A 22498-nucleotide genomic window follows, 5' to 3' on the forward strand; every position below is an offset into this window, starting at 1 on the left:
TGTTTAATTGTTTAATTGTTGCTGCCTTTTAATGTTTTTAATGATCCTGTATTGTTGCTTTTATCTGTTGTACACCGCCCAGAGCCCTTCGGGGATGGGGCGGTATAAAAGCCTCAAAAATAAATAAATAAATAAATAAATAAATACATACATACATACATACATACATACATACATACATACATACATACATACATACATACATACTGTAGAAGCTTTGGCTCAGGTGTATTCAATGAATGGAAACTTGAATGGTGCAGGGAAGCTGAGCACTGGGAATAATGAGAAGCAGCGCAAAGGCGCGCCCGATGAATGAAACCAATGTCGGACGGTCGCACAGAACATCCTCTGGCTAACCAGAACTTTGATACCATACGACAAATATGTTTCCAGTTGGTGTTCTGTCAAACCCAAGTCGATCAATATGGGAAGCATGCGTTTGCACGGAAGAAGAAAGGTTGAAAGCGTTGGTTAGCGCGCCCACGCGTTTGGCCTGCATGCGTGCTTTCCCCAACCCCCGTCGTGTGAACCAGTCCTCGCGGGTACGACCCCCAAAGACCAGGCAGCCCTCCCGATGAGCCTTCCCCAGCCCCGCAGGCTGGCCAAAGCCTCGCCTTTCTCTGCCCGGCTTGCTGCGAAGGGCCGGCAGGGGGTGCCAGGCAGGGGGGCTGCCAGGGGCGGCCAAAGGAAGGCCCGGCAAGAGGTCGCCCGCCAGGCAGGCAGGCAGGCAGGCAGGCAGCCAAGCTCGGCGCGCCCGGGCCCGTGCGCAATTGCGCTGCGCTCTGGAGAGGCGCCGCCGTCGCCGCCGCCCCCTCCTCGGTCGATGCTGGCTGCCGGGCCCGGCGGAGGCTGGTCGGGGTTGGGCAAGGCCTTTCCCCGGGCCGGGAACGCCGAGGCAGAAGCGCCGCCCTCCGCTGAGCCCCCGGGGCAGGCTGCTCCCCAGGGGCGGAGGAGGCAGCCCGGAAAAGCCGTCCGCCGGCAATCGAGTCGGCTTTCGGTTCCACGTCTGCCGCAGCCCGGCCCCCCGCGCACCCCGCAGGGCTCTGGAGCCAGCCTTCCCAGCCGGGGCCCCGATCCCGGGCGGGTTTGCTCGGAATCCACTCCCCTCCTCCGGGACATCTGTGGCGCTCCCCTTCCCCCCCCCTGACGTGGTGCTTCCCAGGTAAGCGTGATCATTAGCCACGAGCGCGTCCGAGCATGTGCAGAGTGCAGTCCCAGGTGGCTAGGGTTTGTTTCTGCGCCGTTGGGGGCTGATTCCGCATGGGCCAAAAACAGCAGTGTGAAAATGGTGTAAAAGGGTTTTAAAGGGTGTAAAAGGGTTTATACTGTTTTCACACCGTTTTCACACCGCTGTTTTTGGCCCATGCGGAATCAGCCTTGGAAAGAGGCTCGTTCTCCTCTTTTCGTTTCATTTCTTGCGGAACTGCTCTGGTGGGCTGTGGAGAAGCAAAGATCCTGTGAAAATAACCAGCTCTGTGAGTAGCTGCCCTTTGGGGAAAGGATCCGGGAGCTGCCCCAATTGGGGTTGGCATCAAAAACATATTTTAATGTTTTCCACACCTGCCTGGCCTTCTGACGTGGCCATGCAAGGTGGGTGCTCTAACCATCTTCATTTCATTGATCGATTGGGACCTGTCCGACTGTAACCTGGGGCCAGGTATTTAGAATTGTCAGCCCAGGTGTTAACCGCCAGAGAGACTCCTTCCTGCCCGTTATGAACAACCCTGAAGGCCCCAGTCTTAACTCTGGAATTAGGCAGAGTTGGAAGGAATTTGTTACCATCCGTGGCCTTTGCTTTCTGCCTTGTATCGTGGCCCAGTCGTAGAGATTGCGATGAAGTGCACGATTTGGAATGTAACTAATTGAGCATTATTTGTGGCAGGCGCTTATTCAACGGGCTACCATATGGTTCTGGTGGTTTTTCTGGGCTGTTTGGCTGGGGTCTGGTGGATCTTGTTTCTAGCATTTCGCCTGCATCGGTGGCTGGCCACCCGCGCCACAATGCTATCAACCACTTCTTTGCATAACAAGTTCCACCCTAAACATTCTTTATTATATTTCTGGTTGTTCCGTTGAAGAATAGAGTCTGGTGGATTTTGTTCCTAACGTTAGCAACAAAATCCACCAGACCACGGCCACACAGCCCGGAAAACCCACCAGAACCAGTTGAATCCGGCCGTGAAAGCCTTCCACAATACAACTTACTGATTGGTTCCCCACCCTGGGACATGGACAATATATACCCCAAATATTTCCTTCTCTCTGGACACAGTGTGTAACAGACTTCCCCCTGTGATACACTTCTGAAGATGCCAGCCACAGATGCAGGCGAAAGGTTAGGAACAAGATCCACCAAACCACGACCAAACAGCCCGGAAAACCCACCAGAACCAGTTGAATCTGGCCATGAAAGCCTTCAACAAGGCTACCAGATGTTCATGGACTACAATTCCCATCAGCCCCTGCCAGCATGGCCAATTGGCGCCATAGGGTGGCCACCATTCCTGCTCTGATGTTGTCCTTGATAACCTGATTGAATCACTCGCCCTGGTGTTATTTCATTGTAGGGCTTGCATTCAGGCGTGTCTGGATTTATTGGAACCTATTTAGGGTAATTAATTTTTTTTCCTGAGTAGCAGATTCTTAAAATTTTACCGGCTGCCATTAACCCAAGCATTGCTGTCCAAGTATTACAGTTTCTGTCCTCTGCTATGAAAATACAGACTGCATATGACTTCTTCTGATAACCTCGAAACCCTCTCATTGTTTGCTGTGCTACGTTGAATGATATATGCAGTGAGATAATTTTAGCTATGTAAATAACGTCGTTCTGCTTCTGTGCGGCTCGTGGGCTGTATGTAGCGCAGACTTCGCCAACTGGTTCCTTCCTTTGTAAGAAACCCAAAGTGAGCCCAAGGAGTTAATATGTTTTGTAGAACATGAAATAACAAGAGCCGTCTTCAACAAGAACAGTGAAATGGACAGCTCAGGCTAGCCCAGTTTCATCAGATCTCAAAAACAAAGTGTTTTGCCGCTGGCTTCCCTATGTGGGCGTGGGGGGACTTGGGGAGCCAGGCGGGGCGGGGACACGGGGTCATGCCCCCAGGTGCCTTTTAAGCCCGGTATTCCAATGGCCCCAGCAAGCTCTGCCAGCGTTCCTGGGACTCAGGGAGGGATCTTAAGCAAGCCTGCTCAAAAATAAATCTGGTTTAATTATATTATTATTATTATTGTTGTTGTTGTTGTTGTTATTAATTGGCTTTAATACCCCACCCTAGCCAGCCAGAACCAGACTTAGGGCGGCTGATGTACATGTTCAGAGTACAGTCTTAAAATCACTTCAGTAACTAACAATCCCAGCAGTAAAAGCAATTGTGGGTCAACAGTCTAACCCACACCATATTCCAAACTCTCCCCATAATTTTGTGAGGTCTTACAGGTGAGAAAAGGGGAAGAACACCAGCTTGGAGGCCAAGATGATTAAATGGATACACATTGTCGGTGAAAAGCCTGGCAGAATAACTCTGCCTTACCAGCCCTGTGAAATTGGTTTATGTCTCGCTTCTGCATTAGAATATAATCCTGAGTGAATATGATAATTTAAATTCATTTTTATGCACCGCTTTGTCAAAACCATTACTGAACATGGTACTTTGAGACAAGAGCATTTATCCCAACATGTATTTTTACTTTCAAACAGATCGGTGCGGGGGGAGGGCTAGGTAGGCTCCAGGACCCAGGCAGAGCATTCTACAACAAAGAAGGTCCGGCATGCTTTGTTCTGCGGCGGAGGGATATGCAATCTACTAACATCTTTATGTGAAACCAAGTATAGCAAGGGTTATTGCCCTGCGTTTAACATACATTTTCAACATAGATTTCTTAGGCTTTTCTTGGCACCTGCCTCTCAATGAAAAGAACAATGCAGTGGAAAGTAATTAGCACGAACACCAAATCTCTATGATTCAGCTTGGCGGCAAACCCACTGTTCTGGCTCTTATGCTTCTTTTGTCCGGTTTTAACTGGTTTCTAGTTGCTCTTAATCGTGTTTTATTTTTATTGTTCCTCATCTTGCTGATGATTGATGAATTGAAAGGGGAAAAGCTGGTCACTGGAGGATGTTGGGAGCTACGAAGAAGTGAGATCAAGTATAAACATCAAGTATAAACATCAGCTACGGTAGCCTCAACAGTCTTCTATCTTAATTTTATCTCTTTTCTGTTTAAACAACTTTTAACTGCCATGAGAAAGTTGAACTCTCTTTCTCACTCACTTTATAAGAAAGGCAACAGTGTCAGAAGCTTCAGAAGAAGGCATTTACTTCAAAGGGCACGTACTAGTGGTTTACGCCCTGCTCTGCTATGACTCCTAAGAAGAGAGTAAGAGACTCAGAGGAACTTTTGTTTCCAGCAGCCAAACAATCTAAGATGGGTTTTGCTCTTTCCAAGTGCCTCTTTCTAATTGATTCTCAGCCTTGATTACAGACTCTGAAGAGGTTTTTTTTCACAAAGGGCAGCAGATAGAGCTGTAGTAAACGAAACAGTGAGTAACATGCATGAGTCAGCACCTTGAGATAGTAGCAGGAGAAGTTGGAGTGTTGTGGGGGAGCTTTCTGAGTTGACTAGTCTATGTCAGCTTATTGCTGTGGTTGGGGGGTTAGGGAGCCAGCCTGCCGCTGTGGCGCCCGTCCAAGGCGCCTGTCTGAGCCCCACCCTGCCACGGCCTCCCTGCTAGCTTCCGTAAGTGGGCGTGTTGGGGGCCGTGGGGAGCCAGGGGGGGAGTGGGGTCATGCCATTTAGGCCCGATATTTCACTGGTCCCAGCAAGCTCTGCCAGCATTCCTGAGACTCAGGGAGGGATCTTAAGCAAGCCTGCTAAAAAAATAAGCCTGGTTAAATTCTATTATTATTATACTATTTATTGAAGAAGAGAAGAAGAGTTTGGATTTATATCCCCCCCCCTTTCTCTCCTGTAGGAGACTCAAAGGGGCTTACAATCTCCTTGCCCTTCCCCCCCTCACAACAAACACCCTGTGAGGTAGGTGGGGCTGAGAGAGCTCCGAGAAGCTGTGACTAGCCCAAGGTCACCCAGCTGGCGTGTGTGGGAGTGCACAGACTAATCTGAATTCCCCAGATAAGCCTCCACAGCTCAGGCGGCAGAGCGGGGAATCAAACCCGGTTCCTCCAGATTAGATACACGAGCTCTTAACCTTCTACGCCACTGCTGCTACGCCACTGGCTTTAATACCCCACCGTCGCCAGCCAGAGCCAGACTTAGGGCGGCTAACGTGCAGTCATAAAATCACTTCAATAACTAACAATCCCAGCAGTATAAGCAATTGTGGGTCAACAGTCTAACCCACACCATATTCCAAACTCTCCCCATAATTTTGTGGGGTCTTGCAGGTGAGAAAAGGGAAAGAACACCAGCTTGGAGGCCGAGATGACTAAATGGACACGCGGTGTCAGTGAAAACCCTTACCGGGTGATTGATGAAGATAAAATGCAAGAGGGGATAATATTGCAAGCCACCTTGAACCCCCGTTGAGGGTGGAAAGTGGGGTATAAATAAGATAAATGAATACATTTGTTATTTATTTGAAGAGCAGCACAGCTCTTCAATGTCCTGTTCAAAGTGGCTTGCCGTTGAAAAACAAGCTATTAAAAAGCCATTTATAAAGCAGAGAGACCATTAAAAACCCTGGTAAATCCCCTACATAAAAGCCTCTGGATTTTAGCCTGGCACCTAATAGATAGGTTAGCCGCAAGCGGGAGAGCATTCCACAATCTAGGGGCCAACCAGAAAATCAGTGGCGTGCCACCCTAGCAACATGGGGTCACCCATGTCCCCGGGCGCACGCCTTTCAGCGCCCCCCATGTGACAAAAGGCATGCACCGCGTGCCATCAACCCCCCCACCTCCCTGCAGGCCGTCTCCTGCTGTCCCCAGAGCCTGCAGAGAGGCCAGAGCCGGCCAGCACAGAGGTGGGGCATGGCTCGACACCCCCGAACCCCGCCCCTGGGCAGCAGGTGCCGCCCTCCAATACGCCTCTGCATACCTGGGATGGGAACAGAGAGGACTGATGCCCCAGGTACCACTTGCAGAAGTCGCGTGGAGAGGTGCATTCAGTCACACTTCCCCCCCATCCCCCCACCCACAAGCCTCTGCCTGCCTGTTGCTTGCCTGCCCGCTGCTGTGTCTGTTCACTGGCCCGAGAGCCCCCTGCTGCCATTCCTCAGGGCGGCATCCTCCTTGATCATCATGAATACGAAGAAGCAGCTGTTTTCCTGCTTTTTTGGAGCTCCACCCATGGCTCCTCCCATGGGGCTACCACCCCCGCCCCCAACTGGGGCCAGGCAGACATGAGAAGCGCCAGAGCAGTGGTTCTCAACCTTCCTAATGCTGCGATCCTTTAATACAGTTCCTCATGTTGTGGTGACCCCCAACCAGTGGTGGGATCCAAAAATTTTAGTAACAGGTTCCCATGGTGGTGGGATTCAAACTGCGGCGTAGTGCCAATGGGGCTGTGCGGGGCACGACGGGGGTGGGGCATTCCTGGGCGGGGCTGTGCCAAGGATGCAGCCGCTGCGCCGGTCCTTGGGCAGGAAACGAATGCACGCAGGCGCAGGCTGCCACGCACACCGGTGCACCTCCTGCTAGACTGCTTCCAGTTCTGCGCGCTACTGCTGAGAGGAGGGGCGTAACTAAGGCAAAAATCACGTGGCAAAACCACCAATTATTAACCCCCTCTCGGCACACACAAATAATTAGTAACCTACTCTTGGGAACCTGTGAGAACCTGCTGGATCCCACCTCTGCCCCCAACCCTAACATTTATCCATTTTACAGATGGAGAACACTGATGCAGAGAGTCTTATGCGACCCCTGTGAAAGGGTCGTTCGACCCCCAAAGGGGTCCTGACCCACAGGTTGAGAACCACTATTCCAGAGAGAGAAGGGAGGAAAAAGCAGGGGGGGAAACACTGGTTGCCTCGCATCTGACATCTTCTTGCTACTGCAGCCGCTACGGGTTTCACTGGCCGCCCACTCGCCGCCTGCCAAGAGGCTGAGAGCACCCTTTCCCTCCCCCCCTCCCCAGGGGCACCGTTTTGGGGTGAGGGTGCAATTTCAGTACTTGCTGTGGGTGCCTTTGTTTCAGGTATGCCACTGTAGAAAATGTTCTATCCAGAGGTGGGATCCAGCAGGTTCTCACAGGTTCCCGAGAGTAGGTTACTAATTATTTGTGTGTGCCGAGGGGGGGGTTACTAATGGGTGATTTTGCCACGTGATTTTTGCCTTAGTTACGCCCCTCCTCTCAGCAGTAGGGCGCAGAACTTGAAGCAGTCTAGCAGGAGGTGCACCGGCGTGCGTGGCAGCCTGCGCCTGCGTGCATTCGTTTCCCGCCCAAGGACCGGTGCAGCGGCTGCGTCTTGCCCAGGAATGCCCCGCCTCCAGAATGCCCGGCCACGCCCCTGTCATGCCCCGCCCAGCCCCATTGGCGCTACGCCACAGTTTGAATCCCACCATCATGGGAACCTGTTACTAAAATTTTTGGATCCCACCACTGGTTCTATCTCTTGCCTCTGATGAGAGCAGGGGCTTTTAAGGGAAAAACCCGAGAGGCAGATTTTAACTGGCAGGCTGGAGAATATGGAAGGAGATGGTCCTTCACATACCTTGGCCCCATGCCATCTCTAGGCCTTAAAGATAAGAACGAGTGCTTCGGGTTACGCCCAGAAACTGACTAATAAACTGATGGGCAGCAGATGAGCAATTGCTTTCTTACCAACATCACTTGCCCTGGTGATGCACCTCTGATTTCTTGAATCGTATGTGTATCCTGGTTTTTTTTATGTGTGTGTTTTACAGGGCACTGAACTCCTTCGAACTCAAGGCAAATATATGGCCGATAAGACCTTAAAAGGATGTGGGTGTTTGTAAGTATCTGGAGATTATGGGCAGAACCCTTCTGTTTAACTTTCTCTGTACTTTTCTGTCCTTGCAAGCTTTGTTGGGATAACACAGTATGTGTTCTTAATTGGGGGGAGTGTTCGAATTGTGAAAGAGGCAGCCCTGTTGGACATCTGGGTTTGGAACTCCCTTTTGGAAAATGTGAACTCGCTTGATGTATAGCCCATCAGCACACGTCCATCCACCTAACAGGGACAGTAATATTCCCCGGAGCCTTTTCAGCTTTTCCAGTGTCAAGGGGAAAGATGAAGTTCCTTGCGCTGTAGTCCCAATCCAAATCTGTGCCCTGCACACTTGGAAATTAGTTCTCTCACACCTGATGTCGGACGGTCTAAGGCAGAGTCAGGCGAAAGAGACCCAGACATTACATGTCGCAGATTATAGCATGCATACTCTGTCTCCGAAAAAGACTTTAGTATGGTCAGTTGAGGTGCAGCAGCTGAGAAAATTGTATGCTTCCGCATTAGAATATAGTTCCAAATGAATATGAAAATTATCTTTAAGAACATAAGAACAAGCCAGCTGGATCAGACCAGAGTCCATCTAGTCCAGCTCTCTGCTACTCACAGTGGCCCACCAGGTGCCTTTGGGAGCTCACATGCAGGATGTGAAAGCAATGGCCTTCTGCGGCTGTTGCTCCCGAGCACCTGGTCTGTTAAGGCATTTGCAATCTCAGATCAAAGAGGATCAAGATTGGTAGCCATAGATCGACTTCTCCTCCATAAATCCGTCCAAGCCCTTTTTAAAGCTATCCAGGTTAGTGGCCATCACCACCTCCTGTGGCAACATATTCCAAATACCAATCACAGGTTGCGTGAAGAAGTGTTTCCTTTTATTAGTCCTAATTCTTCCCCCCAGCATTTTCAATGAATGCCCCCTGGTTCTAGTATTGTGAGAAAGAGAGAAAAATTTCTCTCTGTCAACATTTTCTACCCCATGCATAATTTTATAGACTTCAATCATATCCCCCCTCAGCCGTCTCCTCTCCAAACTAAAGAGTCCCAAACGCTGCAGCCTCTCCTCATAAAGAAGGTGCTCCAGTCCCTCAATCATCCTTGTTGCCCTTCTCTGCACTTTTTCTATCTCCTCAATATCCTTTTTGAGATGCGGCGACCAGAACTGTACTCCAAGTGCGGTCGCACCACTGCTTTATATAAGGGCATGACAATCTTTGCAGTTTTATTATCAATTCCTTTCCTAATGATCCCCAGCATAGAGTTTGCCTTTTTCACAGCTGCCATGCATTGAGTTGACATTCCCATGGAACTATCAACTATCATTCATATTTGCTCACTGCCATTGTCAGATACATTTTAATACATTTGGGTGCTGTGTGGTTTCCGGGCTGTATGGCCGTGTTCTAGCAGCATTCTCTCCTGATGTTTCGCCTGCGTCTGTGGCTGGCATCTTCAGAGGATCTGCATCTGTGGCTGGCATCTTCAGAAGATGCCAGCCACAGATGCAGGCGAAACGTCAGGAGAGAATGCTGCTAGAACACGGCCATATGGCCCGGGAACCACACAGCACCCCAGCGATTCCGGCCGTGAAAGCCTTCGACAATTTTAATGCATTATTTAACATGGTACTTTGGTACAAGAGCATTTATAGTTGAACGACTCTCAGCAGTGTTTGCCTTTTACAAACTGCAGGGCTAAGTAGGCCTTAGGGCCCAGGCGGAGGATTCTAAAACAAAGAAGGTCCAGCATGTTGAGTTCTGCTAGGAAGGAATATACAGTCTTTTACTGAGACAAACTGTGGTTTGATTCTAGAGTGCCCAGCTGTGCAACACAACGCCAGATCCCATACTTCTAAATCATACATAATGGTTGCTTTTAAATGTCAATAGAAACCTCTGTTTGGGTGTCCGGCTCCAACATAGCTCGTTTTTTGTGCTGGCGCTCGCTTCTCTCTTTGTACCTTGTACACAATGGAAATGTTCTAGTTGATGAAGTGTTCAATTGAGTTTGAAGGCTTCATCGACCAAGAAGTTTTCATTCATGCTTCAAATTGAAGAGGTGGAAAAGCACACACGACGATAAGCGGTGTTCATGCTCATCTACTTTTTGGAGGAAAAGAGGAACGTAAATATTCTGGAAGAGGGGGATATAAATATTCAGGCGTCGGACTGAGCAGCCTCATCATCCCCTGTCAGCATGATGCTGGCAGGGGATGATGGGAACTGTAGTCCATAACGTCTGGAGGGCCGCAAGTTTGACACCTATGGTCCAGACCATTTGACTCCGGCCACATTTACGGGTCACAGATCATGCGACTCCTGAATGTGGTCAGAGTAGAATACTTATATCCCCCCCCTTTTTCTCCAAGGAAGTGGGTGTGGTTTACATGCTTCTCCCCACCTCCATTTCATCCGTGTAACAACAACAACCTGATGAGGTAGGTTAGACTGAGAATGAATGACTGGCCCAAAAGTCACCCAGTGGGCCTCGCTGGTGAGGGAGCAGAATTTGAACCCACATCTGCCGCTAACCATCCTGAAAAGAGAGTGTCCTGTCACAGCTCTTGCACCTCTGTACTTTTCCGACTTCTCACCTTCAAAGGTTTCAAGACCAGAAAACAGGCAGAGACTTCCCCTCTACACAGGAAACAGAACACAGGTCTGTGGTATCGCATCAGAAGGTCTCCGTCCCCAACTGAATAGCTTGGACGACTGTTGTTACAAAGGAAGAACTATTAGCCTTCCTCTAGTTCAACTGGAGTGCCTTTCCTTTAAGCTTCTTTGCTAATTAGTTTCGGTAGCTTCCTCTAACAGGCTGTAAAACAATTACTACATCTCGGGCAAGCCTCTTAAAAGCTTCTAGCTGCTTAAAGCACAACCACACAAAAAAATAACACAACAACCCTGTTCTGTGAGTGAGGGATGTAGGTTACCCGAGCAGAGACAGTTGCTAGCTACTGATGAGCCTGCTGATGGTCTACCGTTAGAACAAACAGATATTTATGAACATAAGAACACAAGAACAAGCCAGCTGGATCAGACCAGAGTCCATCTAGTCCAGCTCTCTGCTACTCGCAGTGGCCCACCAGGTGCCTTTGGGAGCTCACATACAGGATGTGAAAGCAGTGGCCTTCTGCGGCTGCTGCTCCCGAGCACCCGGTCTGTTAAGGCATTTGCAATCTGAGATCAAAGAGGATCAAGATTGGTAGCCATAGATCGACTTCTCCTCCATAAATCTGTCCAAGCCCCTTTTAAAGCTATCCAGGTTAGTGGCCATCACCACCTCCTGTGGCAGCATATTCCAAACACCAATCACACATTGTGTGAAGAAGTGTTTCCTTTTATTAGTCCTAATTCTTAATTAGTCTTAATTAGTCCTATTAGTCCTAATATTTGGTACTAAGGAGGAAGGGAGGGAGCCCCCGTGGCGCAATACTGCAGTCAAATCTTCTCATTACCTCAGTTCGATCCCAACAGAAGTCGCGTTCAGATTTACCGGCTGCAAGTTGGCTCGACCTTTCATTCTTCCGAGGTTGGTAAAATGAGTACCCAGCTTGCTGGTGGTTTAAATATAGGTGACTGTAAGAAGGCAGTGGCAAACCATCCCATAAACCAAGTCTGGTAAATGGTGTGATGCGATGTTACCCCATGCGTCAACAATGGCACAGCGCTTGCACAGGGGACTATACTCAGTGGTGGGATCCAGCAGGTTCTCACAGGTTCCCGAGAGTAGGTTACTAATTATTTGTGTGTCCCGAGAGGGGGTTGCTAATTGGTGATTTTGCCACGTGATTGTTGCCTTAGTTACGCCCCTCCTCTCAGCAGTAGCGCACAGAACTTGAAGCACTCTAGCGGGAGGTGCACCGGCGTACGTGGCAGCCTGCGTGCATTCGTTTCCCGCTGCGTCCTTGCCACAGCCCCGCCCAGGAATGCCCCGCTCCCAGAATGCCCGGCCACGCCCCCGTCGTGCCCCGCCCAGCCCCATTGGCGCTACGCCACAGTTTGAATCCCACCACCATGGGAACCTGTTACTGAAATTTCTGGATCCCACCACTGACTATGCTCTGTTCCACATAAAGAACTAGGTATATTCGGTCTGTGGCGATTCGCAGGAAGAGGAAGTTGTGTGCTTCTGCTTAAGGAAATAATCCTGAAAGAAAATTAGCATTACAGGTTTGGTTTTCAGTGCTGCCTCATTAAAAACATCATTCTGTGTGGCTACGAAACACCGCAGTTTGAACAAAGAACATTCCATTGCCTGGTACGACTGTTGGCAAAACTTGCCTTTTTTTAAAACAGAAACAGGAGGAGGTCGCTCTCCACAAGTACTGAGGAACTTGCCAAAGCGAAGCAACACCTCAGTTTGTGGCTGCCAGGGGAACCTGCCAGCTTGAGCGGCGCCATTTCTACTCCCCCTTCACACTGCGCCATCCTTCCCCGTCTTGATAACTAGTGATTGGACATGTAATAGTTCTTTATGTGGAACAGAGTATAGTTTCCTGTGCAAGCGCTGTGCCATTGTTGACGCATGGGGTAACATCGCATCACACCATTTACCAGACTTGGTTTATGAGCAGCAGTGACGTAGTGGCTAAGAGCAGGTGCGCTCTAATCTGGAGGAACCGGGTTTGATTCCCAGTTCTGCCGCCTGAGCTGTGGAGGCTTATCTGGGGAATTCAGATTAGGCTGTGCACTCCCACACACACCAGCTGGGTGACCTTGGGCTAGTCACAGCTTCTCGGAGCTCTCTCAGCCTCACCCACCTCACAGGGTGTTTGTTGTGAGGGGGAAAGGGCAAGGAGATTGCAAGCCCCTTTGAGGGCAAGGAGATTGGGCTTACAAGGGCAAGGAGATTGTAAGCCCCTTTGATTGTAAGCCCCTTTGAGTCTCCTACAGGAGAGAAAGGGGGGGATATAAATCCAAACTCTTCTTCTTTTTCTTCTAATAGGACAAGAATTATGAGTTTTCGGCTGTACAGGGCTCCTATGACATCTGATTAGTTGCCATCAATAGCGAATGTTGTGTTTTAAAGTTTTAACGTGTTATTCAAATCTGATTTTATGAATTTGACGTCATTAAATTACGTGCATAAGCGGCCTTGAACCCAGCCTTGGCTGGGGAAGGACGGGGTGTTAAATTTACTGAAATGTTAAAAATAAAGAAAAATGCCTTGCACAGTCTCCAGAAGAGTCTCAGATTCTAGATTTGAAGATTCCCCAGAGGGATGGGATAAAGTAATCTACGTACTGTTACCCTTGGGGTGGGACAGGCTGCACGTTCGCTTGTGTACTAAAAATACGATAACATTCTGGCCGCTTTGTAACAGCAGGGCAGGCTTTTTCAACTTGTGCCTGCAAGGTAATTCAGGGGCAGGTGTGACTCCGGCTACTGTTAACAGGAACTTCTGACCTTGTCTTTCAGCTCCGACTGTTCCTAACTCTGACTGTTCTGGGCGCTTGCTCCTTCCTTTACTTCTTGCTCTGCCCTCACTTCTGCACGGCGCTGTGTTGGCTCAGCTGTCAGCGCTCCGAAGAACCAGAAGGACGTTTGCCAGCAGTGTCCGAGTCTGTCGAGTTTGAGGGCTACGTCAGTGTTCCTGATGGCAAGGTGGGGCATTGACACCTTGACGCCAGCCGGGACTGCTGTCACATCAAGGGCGTTGACTAATTGGACCCTATGCTTCTGGTTACAGTGGCACAGAGTTATGAGGAGTACCTCCCCGCACACACACACACACACAATGTTGTTTGCAAGAGCTATAAGAGCCTCCTTTTTACTTATTGAAAATGGCATTGAATGGGGCGGAGACAGGGCGCAGTGGCGCAGGAGGTTAAGAGCTCATGTATCTAATCTGGAGGAACCCGGTTTGATTCCCTGCTCTGCCGCCTGAGCTGTGGAGGCTTATCTGGGGAATTCAGATTAGCCTGTGCACTCCCACACATGCCAGCTGGGTGACCTTGGGCTAGTCACAGCTTCTCGGAGCTCTCTCAGCCCCACCTACCTCACAGGGTGTTTGTTGTGAGGGGGGAAGGGAGAGGAGATTGTAAGCCCCTTTGAGTCTCCTGCAGGAGAGAAAGGGGGGATATAAATCCAAACTCCTCCTCCTCCTCCTCCTCCTCCTCTTCTTCTTCTCCCCCCCCCCCCACACTGTGAGGGTTGGGCTCTTGCAGCATTTTTAGAAGTAAGGAAAATGGGTTTAAATTGAATCTACACTCCCCTGCCACACACAGTATAATCTAGTTTGATCCTGAGAGACCCTCATCACAGACATAAGAGAGTGGTCTTAGCGTCCGCAGCCAGCATGGCAGGAGCAAGGGGGAACTGACCCCGGGGCATGCGTGCACCCTGCGCACGGCCCTGCCCCGGAACACCCCCACACCAGTGTGTGCCCGGTGTGTCGCACGGCCCCCCGCCCCCTTGGCACTACACCACTGGCAACCAGCATATTTTCAGGCAGAATGAGTTCCAGATTGGCCGCCCTGGACTGCGTCCAGTGGTGGGATTCAAAATTTTTAGTAACAGGTTCCCTCGCCAGCCCCCCCTCAGCAAAGGGGGCAGAGGCGTACCTAGGCAAACCTGAGCCCTGGGCAAAACCTGAGTTGGATGCCCCCCCCCATGGGCAGCCACCCCACCACGACCCCAAAATTTTTTTTGCACCAGGTCATTTCTAAATCATCATCACATTATAGAAAATGCCCCAACTCACAAATCTGAGCATAGCAGTGGTGAAACACACAGGTTCTTTGATAGAGACAGGTGAGATAAAAGGTATGAAAGGCTGAGAATCCATGAATTGCAGTACCTGAAAGGGATTAACCCAGTTCAGGGAGTGACATTATTAGTCGCAATTGCTATATGGAACCTTCACGTTCAAAGGCAGGATGCCTCTCGGGGAGGCGAGGGCGTGGAGATGGAAAAGCGGACCCAATTAGTAACCCCCTCTTGGCACACGCAAATAATTAGTAAGCCACTCTCGGGAACTGGTGAGAACCTACTGGATCCCACCTCTGACTGCGTCTCTCCTTTCTACGCCCCTGCCTCTGTTTTCAGTTTGAAGTCAGCCTAATCCTCCTTCATCTACCTAGCCTGTTGCATTGGGACATAGGCATTTTTGTTCGCCACTCGAAACAGCAGAGTGGCAGCCTGATATCTGCAATACTTGTTATCGGATTTGGGTGGGTAAAAATTAGAAAAAGTTAGGCCAGGGAAGTAGCCGTGATGAATGGTGACGTTTTCATTGTTTTAAAGGCACGGTGGTATTCTTTTTGGTTGGCTTTAATGGCTTTAAAATGTGATGTTATATACATTTTAATTTGTTAACTGCCTTGGTGGCCCTGGTGAGGGCAGAAAGCAGGAAGTACATTTTGTAAAATACAGTTTTTAAAAAAGAGGCACTGCAGTTTAGCCATCGCGTAAGCCCAGGTACTGTGCGAGATTGTGGGGAAACAGTGTCTGATCTAAGCTTCATTCCTTCTTGATCAAAATGCCTCAGTTGGTGGGAGGGAATATTCGTTTTGCTTCAGGAAAGTTAGCAAAGAACTATTTATTAAAAAGATATTGTTTGGCCTTTGTATAGCACTTTTGAATGTTCAAAGCCTTGCCCTAGCATTATTATCTTTTGGTTAATTTTACAACCACTTGGTACAAACAACGTTGCTTCCGTTTTAAAGATGTAAGGAGAGCGAAGTGAATGTGTGGCTTTCCAAAAATGGAGAGAAAAAACTCAAACAGAAAATCTTCCAGATTGCATTCCCCTTTAACAGAAAGCAAAGCTAAGTGAAGATGGGTGAGGACCACAGCAGAGCAAGGATTTGAAACCATGACCTCCATATTCAGAGCCAGTGGCCCATTCCCTTAGCCCAGGGGTCTGCAACCTGCAGCTCTCCAGATGTTCATGGACTACAATTCCCATCAGCCCCTGCCAGCATGGCCATCAATCAGCACAAAAAATAATAATCATGGGAAATGCAACTACAAAGCCCAACCAAAGAGAGCCAACTGGCCATGCTGGCAGGGGCTGATGGAATTTGTAGTCCATGAACATCTGGAGAGCTTCAGGTTGCAGACCCCTGCTTTAGCCCTATTCTTTCCTTCAGGCAAAGAAGGAAATTACTGATCAGATTTGATTTAATTTGGAAATCCAAAAAGGATGTTTTTTCAGGCCCGAACACTGCCTGAAGCCTTTGTTCACAGACTGCTCACGGCCCAGTTGGCAGTTGCCCTGATGCCATTTTTAAAAATGGCCTCCCCTGTGAAATCCCAGCCAATTGGGGATCGTGTAGTAAGCCTGACAGTGCCGATGTAGCCAGTCATATTTGGCTATGTCATCATGTTGTGAAGGCAAGTCAGAGTGAGGGCGGGGTGCCTTGCCCTCTCCCAGAGTAGTTTGTTGTGGGTCCATCCCTACTGGAATTCAGGGACTCTGGAGACCAGTTGAATCTTACTTCATTAGAGGGAGAGAGGAAATCACCAGCTGTTAATGGACTGTTTTGGTGCACCCACTAAAGGGCCCCTAGTACTTTGGGCAGGGAGCAAAAACTGTCATGAGATGTGCTCCCGCCATTTTGGGTTCAGCCTCGAAAGGGGGCCAAGGAAACACCTCAGCCTCGCCATCTCTCTCCAATGCGCTCTAACCTTGCTTCTCTTTTCCCTTTAGCCGTTGGTTCGAAACCCGTGCCGTCAGTGCGCTGTGGTCTCCAGCTCAGGGCAGATGTTGGGTTCTCACTCGGGGAAGGAGATTGACGGCAAAGAGTGTGTCCTGCGTATGAACCAGGCCCCCACGCAAGGCTATGAGGACGACGTAGGTGCCCGGAGCACCCTCCGGGTGGTTTCCCACACCAGTATTCCCTTGCTGCTAAAGAACCAGTCCTACTTCTTCAAACAGGCCCGGGACACCGTCTACGTCATTTGGGGGCCTGCGAAACTGATGAGCAGAGAGAAGCTGGGCATGGTTTACAGGACTCTCGTCAAGGTGAAGGAGATGTACCCCAGCCTACAGCTCTACATACTGACTGAAAGGATGATGGCTTACTGTGATGACCTCTTCCAGGTTGAGACAGGGAAGGACAGGTGAGGGCTGCTAGAAGGACATCCACAGCTAGTGAATATGGTGCAACTCATCTTTGATAGGTTGTTGTGAGTTTTCTGGGCTGTGTGGCCATTGTTTTGGTAGATCTTGTTCCTAACGTTTCACCTGCATCTATGGCTGGCATCTTCAGAGGTGTTATCACAGAGAGACGTCTATTATACGCTGTGTCTAGCCAACTGCCTGTTGTAGGGAGGAAAAGAGAAGGGTGGTATAAGCCTCGTTGGGACTACTTAAAGGTAGAGAAAAGCATGATGTAAAAACCCACTCTTCTTTAACTGTGCATTTGGAAACTTAGACCATAGAGAGCAGCAGTGGCGCAGGAGGTTAAGAGCTCGTGTATCTAATCTGGAGGAATCCAGCTCTGCCACCTGAGCTGTGGAGGCTTATCTGGGGAATTCAGATTAGCCTGTACACTCCCACACACACCAGCTGGGTGACCTTGGGCTAGTCACAGCTTCTCGGAGCTCTCTCAGCCCCACCTACCTCACAGGGTGTTTGTTGTGAGGGGGGAAGGGCAAGGAGATTGTAAGCCCCTTTGAGTCTCCTGCAGGAGAGAAAGGGGGGATATAAATCCAAACTCCTCCTCCTCCTCCTCCTCCTCCTCTACTTCTTCTACTTCTTCTTCTTCTTCTTCTTCTTCTTCTTCTTCTTCTTCTTCTTCTTCTTCTTCTTCTTCTTCTTCTTCTTCTTCTTCTTCTTCAGTGGTTCTCAACCTTCCTAATGCCGCAGCCCTTTAATACAGTTCCTCATGTTGTGATGACCCCCAACCATAAAATTATTTGTGTCTCGGTTCCTAAGACCATCAGAAATATGTGCTTTCCAATGGTCTTAGGCGACCCCTGTGAAAGGGCCGTTCGACCCCCAAAGGGGTCGCAACCCACAGGTTGAGAACCGCTGGTGTAGGTTCTAAACGGTGGTTAGTGCATAATTGTTTGGTGCTGTGTTGGAATAGAACCACAGTATTTGGAGAAAGACTCCTCTCTGGCCTGCTCTTTTGCTCTGTCAATAAAAACCTTTCATGCGGCAATATTATAATTCATAGTGCAGCGCTGAAGTGTGTGAATTCTTGCCTGAAGGGGTATAGTCCCACTAAAGTAGAATCACTTGGTTCAGCTGCATATATAAACCGGGAGTTGTCTTGTCACATTAGTGACAAGGACCATTTTCCCTCCCTCCCTCCCTCTCACTAGCCACGTGTCTCTCATATTTCAGAATGAAGTCCGGATCCTTCTTGAGTACCGGCTGGTTCACCATGGTCTTGGCAATGGAGATGTGTGAGCAGATCTTTGTCTTTGGCATGATCAATGAAAGCCACTGCAGGTATTTGATCGTGAAGTCATTAAATAGTGCCCCAAGTCTATGTGGTGTTTTTTTTCTAGCTGGGATGGGGGGGTGACTCTCGAACTACCATATGAGTAGATACATCCTTAGATATATCCTTTTCATCCTAAGATGTACACAGGACACAAAGCGATTGTCGGCCGGTGGCCCTGTCTTTTTTCCTGAGGCCTCTGGGCCAGTGTTGTGGTGTTGGCATTTTTGACTGGGATCTGAGAGACGCAGGCTCAGGTTACCATAAGCATAAGCATTTTATTGTCATTGTGCACGCACAGCGAAATTTACAGCAGCATTCCTCGATGCACACAATTTCGGACTCATACCCCATCCTCACTTTCCCCTTCCTCCACCCATCCCTACACAGCCCCAAACACATCAACACGAAGCCCCGGAGTTCAGCATAGCCACAGCTCTAGAGTAGAAGCTGTCTCTAAGCCTCTTTGTCCTAGTTTTGATAGACCTGTATCGTCTGCCGGACGGTAACAGTTCAAAAAGAGAGTGTGCTGGATGAGACGGGTCTCTCAGAATATTTTGGGCTTTTTTTAGGCTTTAGGAATTATAGAGTTCTTCCAAGGAGGGGAGAGGGCAGCCGATAATCCTCTGTGCAGCAGTGATCACCTTCTGCCGTGCTTTCTGAGTGACCTGGAGCCCCGTCACTGCCTCTTAACCTAAGTTTACCTCACAAGGTTGTTGTAAGGCTAAACTTAAAAATCAAAGGATTTGTTCACATGACTTCTAAGCTCACAGCAACAGTGAGTCAGGAGTTGGGAAACTTTCCAGAAAATACATTATCTCATAAAATCAATTTGTAGTTTCCTCATTAGACCTCCAGTCCAGCTGGACAGTTTTAAAAGTATAGCTAAACTTTGCTAGGTGCCTTCCTCTTTGGAAGTAGACCTATTCAGTCTCTCACATCTCACAAACACAACATACATTTTGTGTTTTGTTTTACAAGCTGAACAGGCCTTGAATTTATTTGGTACACAAACTGGAAAAACACGGTATAATATGACCAGAGCAAGGAGCTCTGTGTCAAAAAGCTTTCTTTGTTGAGTTTATGTCATAAGATTGTTCTTTATTTTGGTGCTGGTGGGTTTTCCAGCCTTCGACAATACGTTCTTTATTTTGTTCAAACTGTTCAGCAGTTTTATCCCAAAGTACTTCTAAATGTTGGAAGAGAAGTACGCTGTTTCCTGCCTCAGCCACAGAAGAAGAAGAAGAAGAAGAAGAAGAAGAAGAAGAAGAAGAAGAAGAAGAAGGAGAAGAAGAAGAAGAGTAGTGGTAGTGGTAGTGGTAGTAGTAGTAGTAGTAGTAGTAGTAGTAGTAGTAGTAGTAGTAGTTTGGATTTATATCCCCCCTTTCTCTCCTGTAGGAGACTCAAAGGGGCTTACAATCTCCTTGCCCTTCCCCCCTCACAACAAACACCCTGTGAGGTAGATGGGGCTGAGAGAGCTCCGAGAAGCTGTGACTAGCCCAAGGTCACCCAGCTGGCGTGTGTGGGAGTGTACAGGCTAATCTGAATTCCTCAGATAAGCCTCCACAGCTCAGGCGGCAGAGCTGGGAATCAAACCCGGTTCCTCCAGATTAGATACACGAGCTCTTCACCTCCTACGCCACTGTTTTACTAGTAAGCCAAATGCTAGATAGGGATCCAGGAATTGATACCTTTACTGTATCATGGTGGTACTATCCCTTTGATGTTAGACTGATACTCTCAGGGACTTCCTTCCTTCCGGCTCACTCCTTTCTCACTCCTTAACTTCTTCTGCTGCACCGTGTGTGTAGAGAGGATGGATGCTGAGTGCATCCATCCCCATCCAGTTAGATTAGATTAGATTAGTGAACCTATCTATCTACCTTTCTGTCCAGAATGGAGTTCACTGATAAATACTCTTTTTATTAGATTAGAAACTGTAAACGACTCCGACTTTTCTTTGTGCCAAAGCTCACATGCATGTTGGGAGATACTTCTGCTGTGCTCCAGCCTCTGCGCACTCTGCTTGTAATGCAAAGGTATAATCTCTCTGAGCAGATTATCCAACACAAAACAATTCACAGGCAGACCGCTAGTTCTGTGCTGTTTTCGATAGCCTTCAACGATGTACAGTATTTTACAAGACACATAAGGTCATGGGTGCTCATAATTACACAAAACAACTTGACCATACCAGACTATCACCCCGGCTTCACTCACCACATAGGACCACGTAAGCTTCTCAGTGTGTTAAGATCTGCTGCAAGAGCTCCAGGCCTCTTTGAAACAATCAAAATGGCACCGGTTGCGCAACCAACGTTCAATCGAAATAGGAATTGCTCCAAGTTTCTCCAGGGACACTATGGGCGATTCCGCACACGAGTAAAATAAGTTTGACCCAGTTCCCTGAGAAGGGTACTGACTCTGTAGGTCGAAGCCATAGTTGTTCCCCACTGCAACCAGCTTGATCCCAGCTCGGAGGGCGGAATCTCATCCTGTGCCTCTTCGGGCCGCCCGTTCCGATTGGCTATTACTGCTTCTACTTTAACCCTCGTTCCGCTCTATCATCTCCTCAATGAATCAATGCTATTAAAAAAACTGCCAGAGGAATGGAGGGATGAAGGTGGCGTTTTTTGATTGGCCAGCTGTACGCATGCCCGAAACACTCAGCTGTGATTGGCTGAATGGGGGACTCCTGGCACCAGAGATTCCACACTTTACTGGAATCGAGCTGAATTCGAGCGTGGTTCCCTGAAAAAGTAGTAGTTCCCAACTGGAGTCGGAAATTTGACCATTACACGGGGTGAAGCTGGTACAAAACCACGTTGATCCCAGTGGTTGTGCGGAGCACTTAGGTCGAACGCAGCTCGAACTTAGGTCGATAACGCAAGTGCGGAATCGACCTATGACACTCCAGGGACACTGGACCCTACATGGATTCTTTAAGAATCTTAATGACATAAACTCAACAAAGAAATCCTTTATGGCACAGGACTCTAAATTTATTTGGAGCATCTCTGGTAGCATTAGGAAAAGTTTGGTTCAGAATATTCTAGAGAATGTGTGCTTTTACTGAATAATTTCACCCCAGCTGGACATGGAAACACTTATGATTTTTATTAGAAATCTACATCCCTGCCAGATGTGTTTCTAATCCTGCCCTTTCTTGCTGTTGTTTTCGGCAGAGACAAGAGCCAGCCTCCTGTGCCTTACCATTACTTTGAGAAGGGCCGGCTGGATGAATGCAGGATGTACCTGGCGCACGAGAGAGCCCCACGCGGGGGGCACCGTTTCATCACAGAGAAGGCTGTCTTTTCTCGCTGGGCCAAGAAAAGGAACATTGTCTTCACTCATCCTTCATGGCCAGGTGGCTAGCAGGGGACTTCTGGCTACCGGACACGGTTGCGGCTTGGAAAGCTGTGCCTGTTTGCGAGTGGCGCCCTTGTGGTTTCCTGCGGAGCCATGCCAACAGAGTTGCTCAAGTTGAAGTGCCCCCAGAAGGGAGAGAGTGAAGAGGAAGGGTCTTTGAGGACAAAGCGGCCACCTTGAGAAGGTCTCTCCCTGGGTTTACTCCACTGACTGTTGTCCTAGTACTGAACCAGGATTAATATAATTGTGGGTTTTATAGAGACCTGTGCTGGGCACATAGTAGGCCTCTGTGTTTTAAAGCTGTGTTTGTTTGGGGGGGTTTTTTGGTTCTATCTATGGATTCAACCTTCCCAAAAGGGAGGCAGGAAGCTCCCCCGCCCCACAATTCTTCAAAGGATCTTGCAGGCACATTTTAAAAAATTCGTTCAAGGTGTGATAGAGAGCCTGATCTGCACAGACTACTACAGAATGAGCTGGTGGAGTCTGGGGTTGGTAGAGTGGATAATACCACTTCTGTGCCTCTGTCTGTACATCTAAAAACTGAGTGAAAATAGTAAAACCAACATGCCACAGAAAGGATTGTTTGCAGGAACTTTTCTTTGGGTCGTCTGATTTTCTACAGGTGATCGTTTGAAAGTGATGTCCCTCCCCTATAGAGGATGGCGGAATCTTTGGCAGTATCAGGATGTTATGGACTCATACCCATCACGCCCCTTACCAGCATGCACTCCACCATTGGCTGATGACCAGGGGCTGATGGGTATTGTAGTCCATAACATCTGGAGTGCCAAAGGTTCGCCACCA

General features: G+C 48.8%; 1 protein-coding gene across 3 annotated transcripts; it reads left to right on the forward strand.

Moving 5' to 3' along the window:
- Nucleotides 1–640: 640 nt before the first annotated feature.
- On the forward strand, nt 641–22268 carry ST6GALNAC4 (ST6 N-acetylgalactosaminide alpha-2,6-sialyltransferase 4). Of its 3 annotated transcripts, XM_048513028.1 has the most exons (7): nt 641–1162; nt 4097–4179; nt 7868–7935; nt 13347–13532; nt 16582–16994; nt 18226–18333; nt 21511–22268. In XM_048513028.1, exons 3-7 carry the CDS (start codon nt 7924–7926, stop codon nt 21698–21700), a joined length of 909 nt encoding a protein of 302 aa, XP_048368985.1. In that variant the 5' UTR covers nt 641–1162; nt 4097–4179; nt 7868–7923; the 3' UTR covers nt 21701–22268. The 3 variants fall into 3 exon arrangements, with proteins under 3 accessions (XP_048368985.1, XP_048368984.1, XP_048368986.1); XM_048513027.1 differs by lacking the exon at nt 4097–4179; XM_048513029.1 differs by lacking the exons at nt 641–1162; nt 4097–4179 and having other exon boundaries at nt 7490–7935.
- Nucleotides 22269–22498: the final 230 nt, after the last annotated feature.

Source organism: Sphaerodactylus townsendi, linkage group LG12 (assembly GCF_021028975.2).
Source record: "Sphaerodactylus townsendi isolate TG3544 linkage group LG12, MPM_Stown_v2.3, whole genome shotgun sequence".
In the NCBI taxonomy this organism is placed as follows: domain Eukaryota; kingdom Metazoa; phylum Chordata; class Lepidosauria; order Squamata; family Sphaerodactylidae; genus Sphaerodactylus; species Sphaerodactylus townsendi.

Excerpts from the sequence above, each read along its gene's own strand:
- ST6GALNAC4 (XM_048513028.1), top strand. Across the intron at positions 13,533-16,581 it reads TCAGTGTTCCTGATGGCAAG|CCGTTGGTTCGAAACCCGTG; the intron begins GTGGGGCATTGA and ends TTTTCCCTTTAG. Across the intron at positions 18,334-21,510 it reads ATCAATGAAAGCCACTGCAG|AGACAAGAGCCAGCCTCCTG; the intron begins GTATTTGATCGT and ends TGTTTTCGGCAG.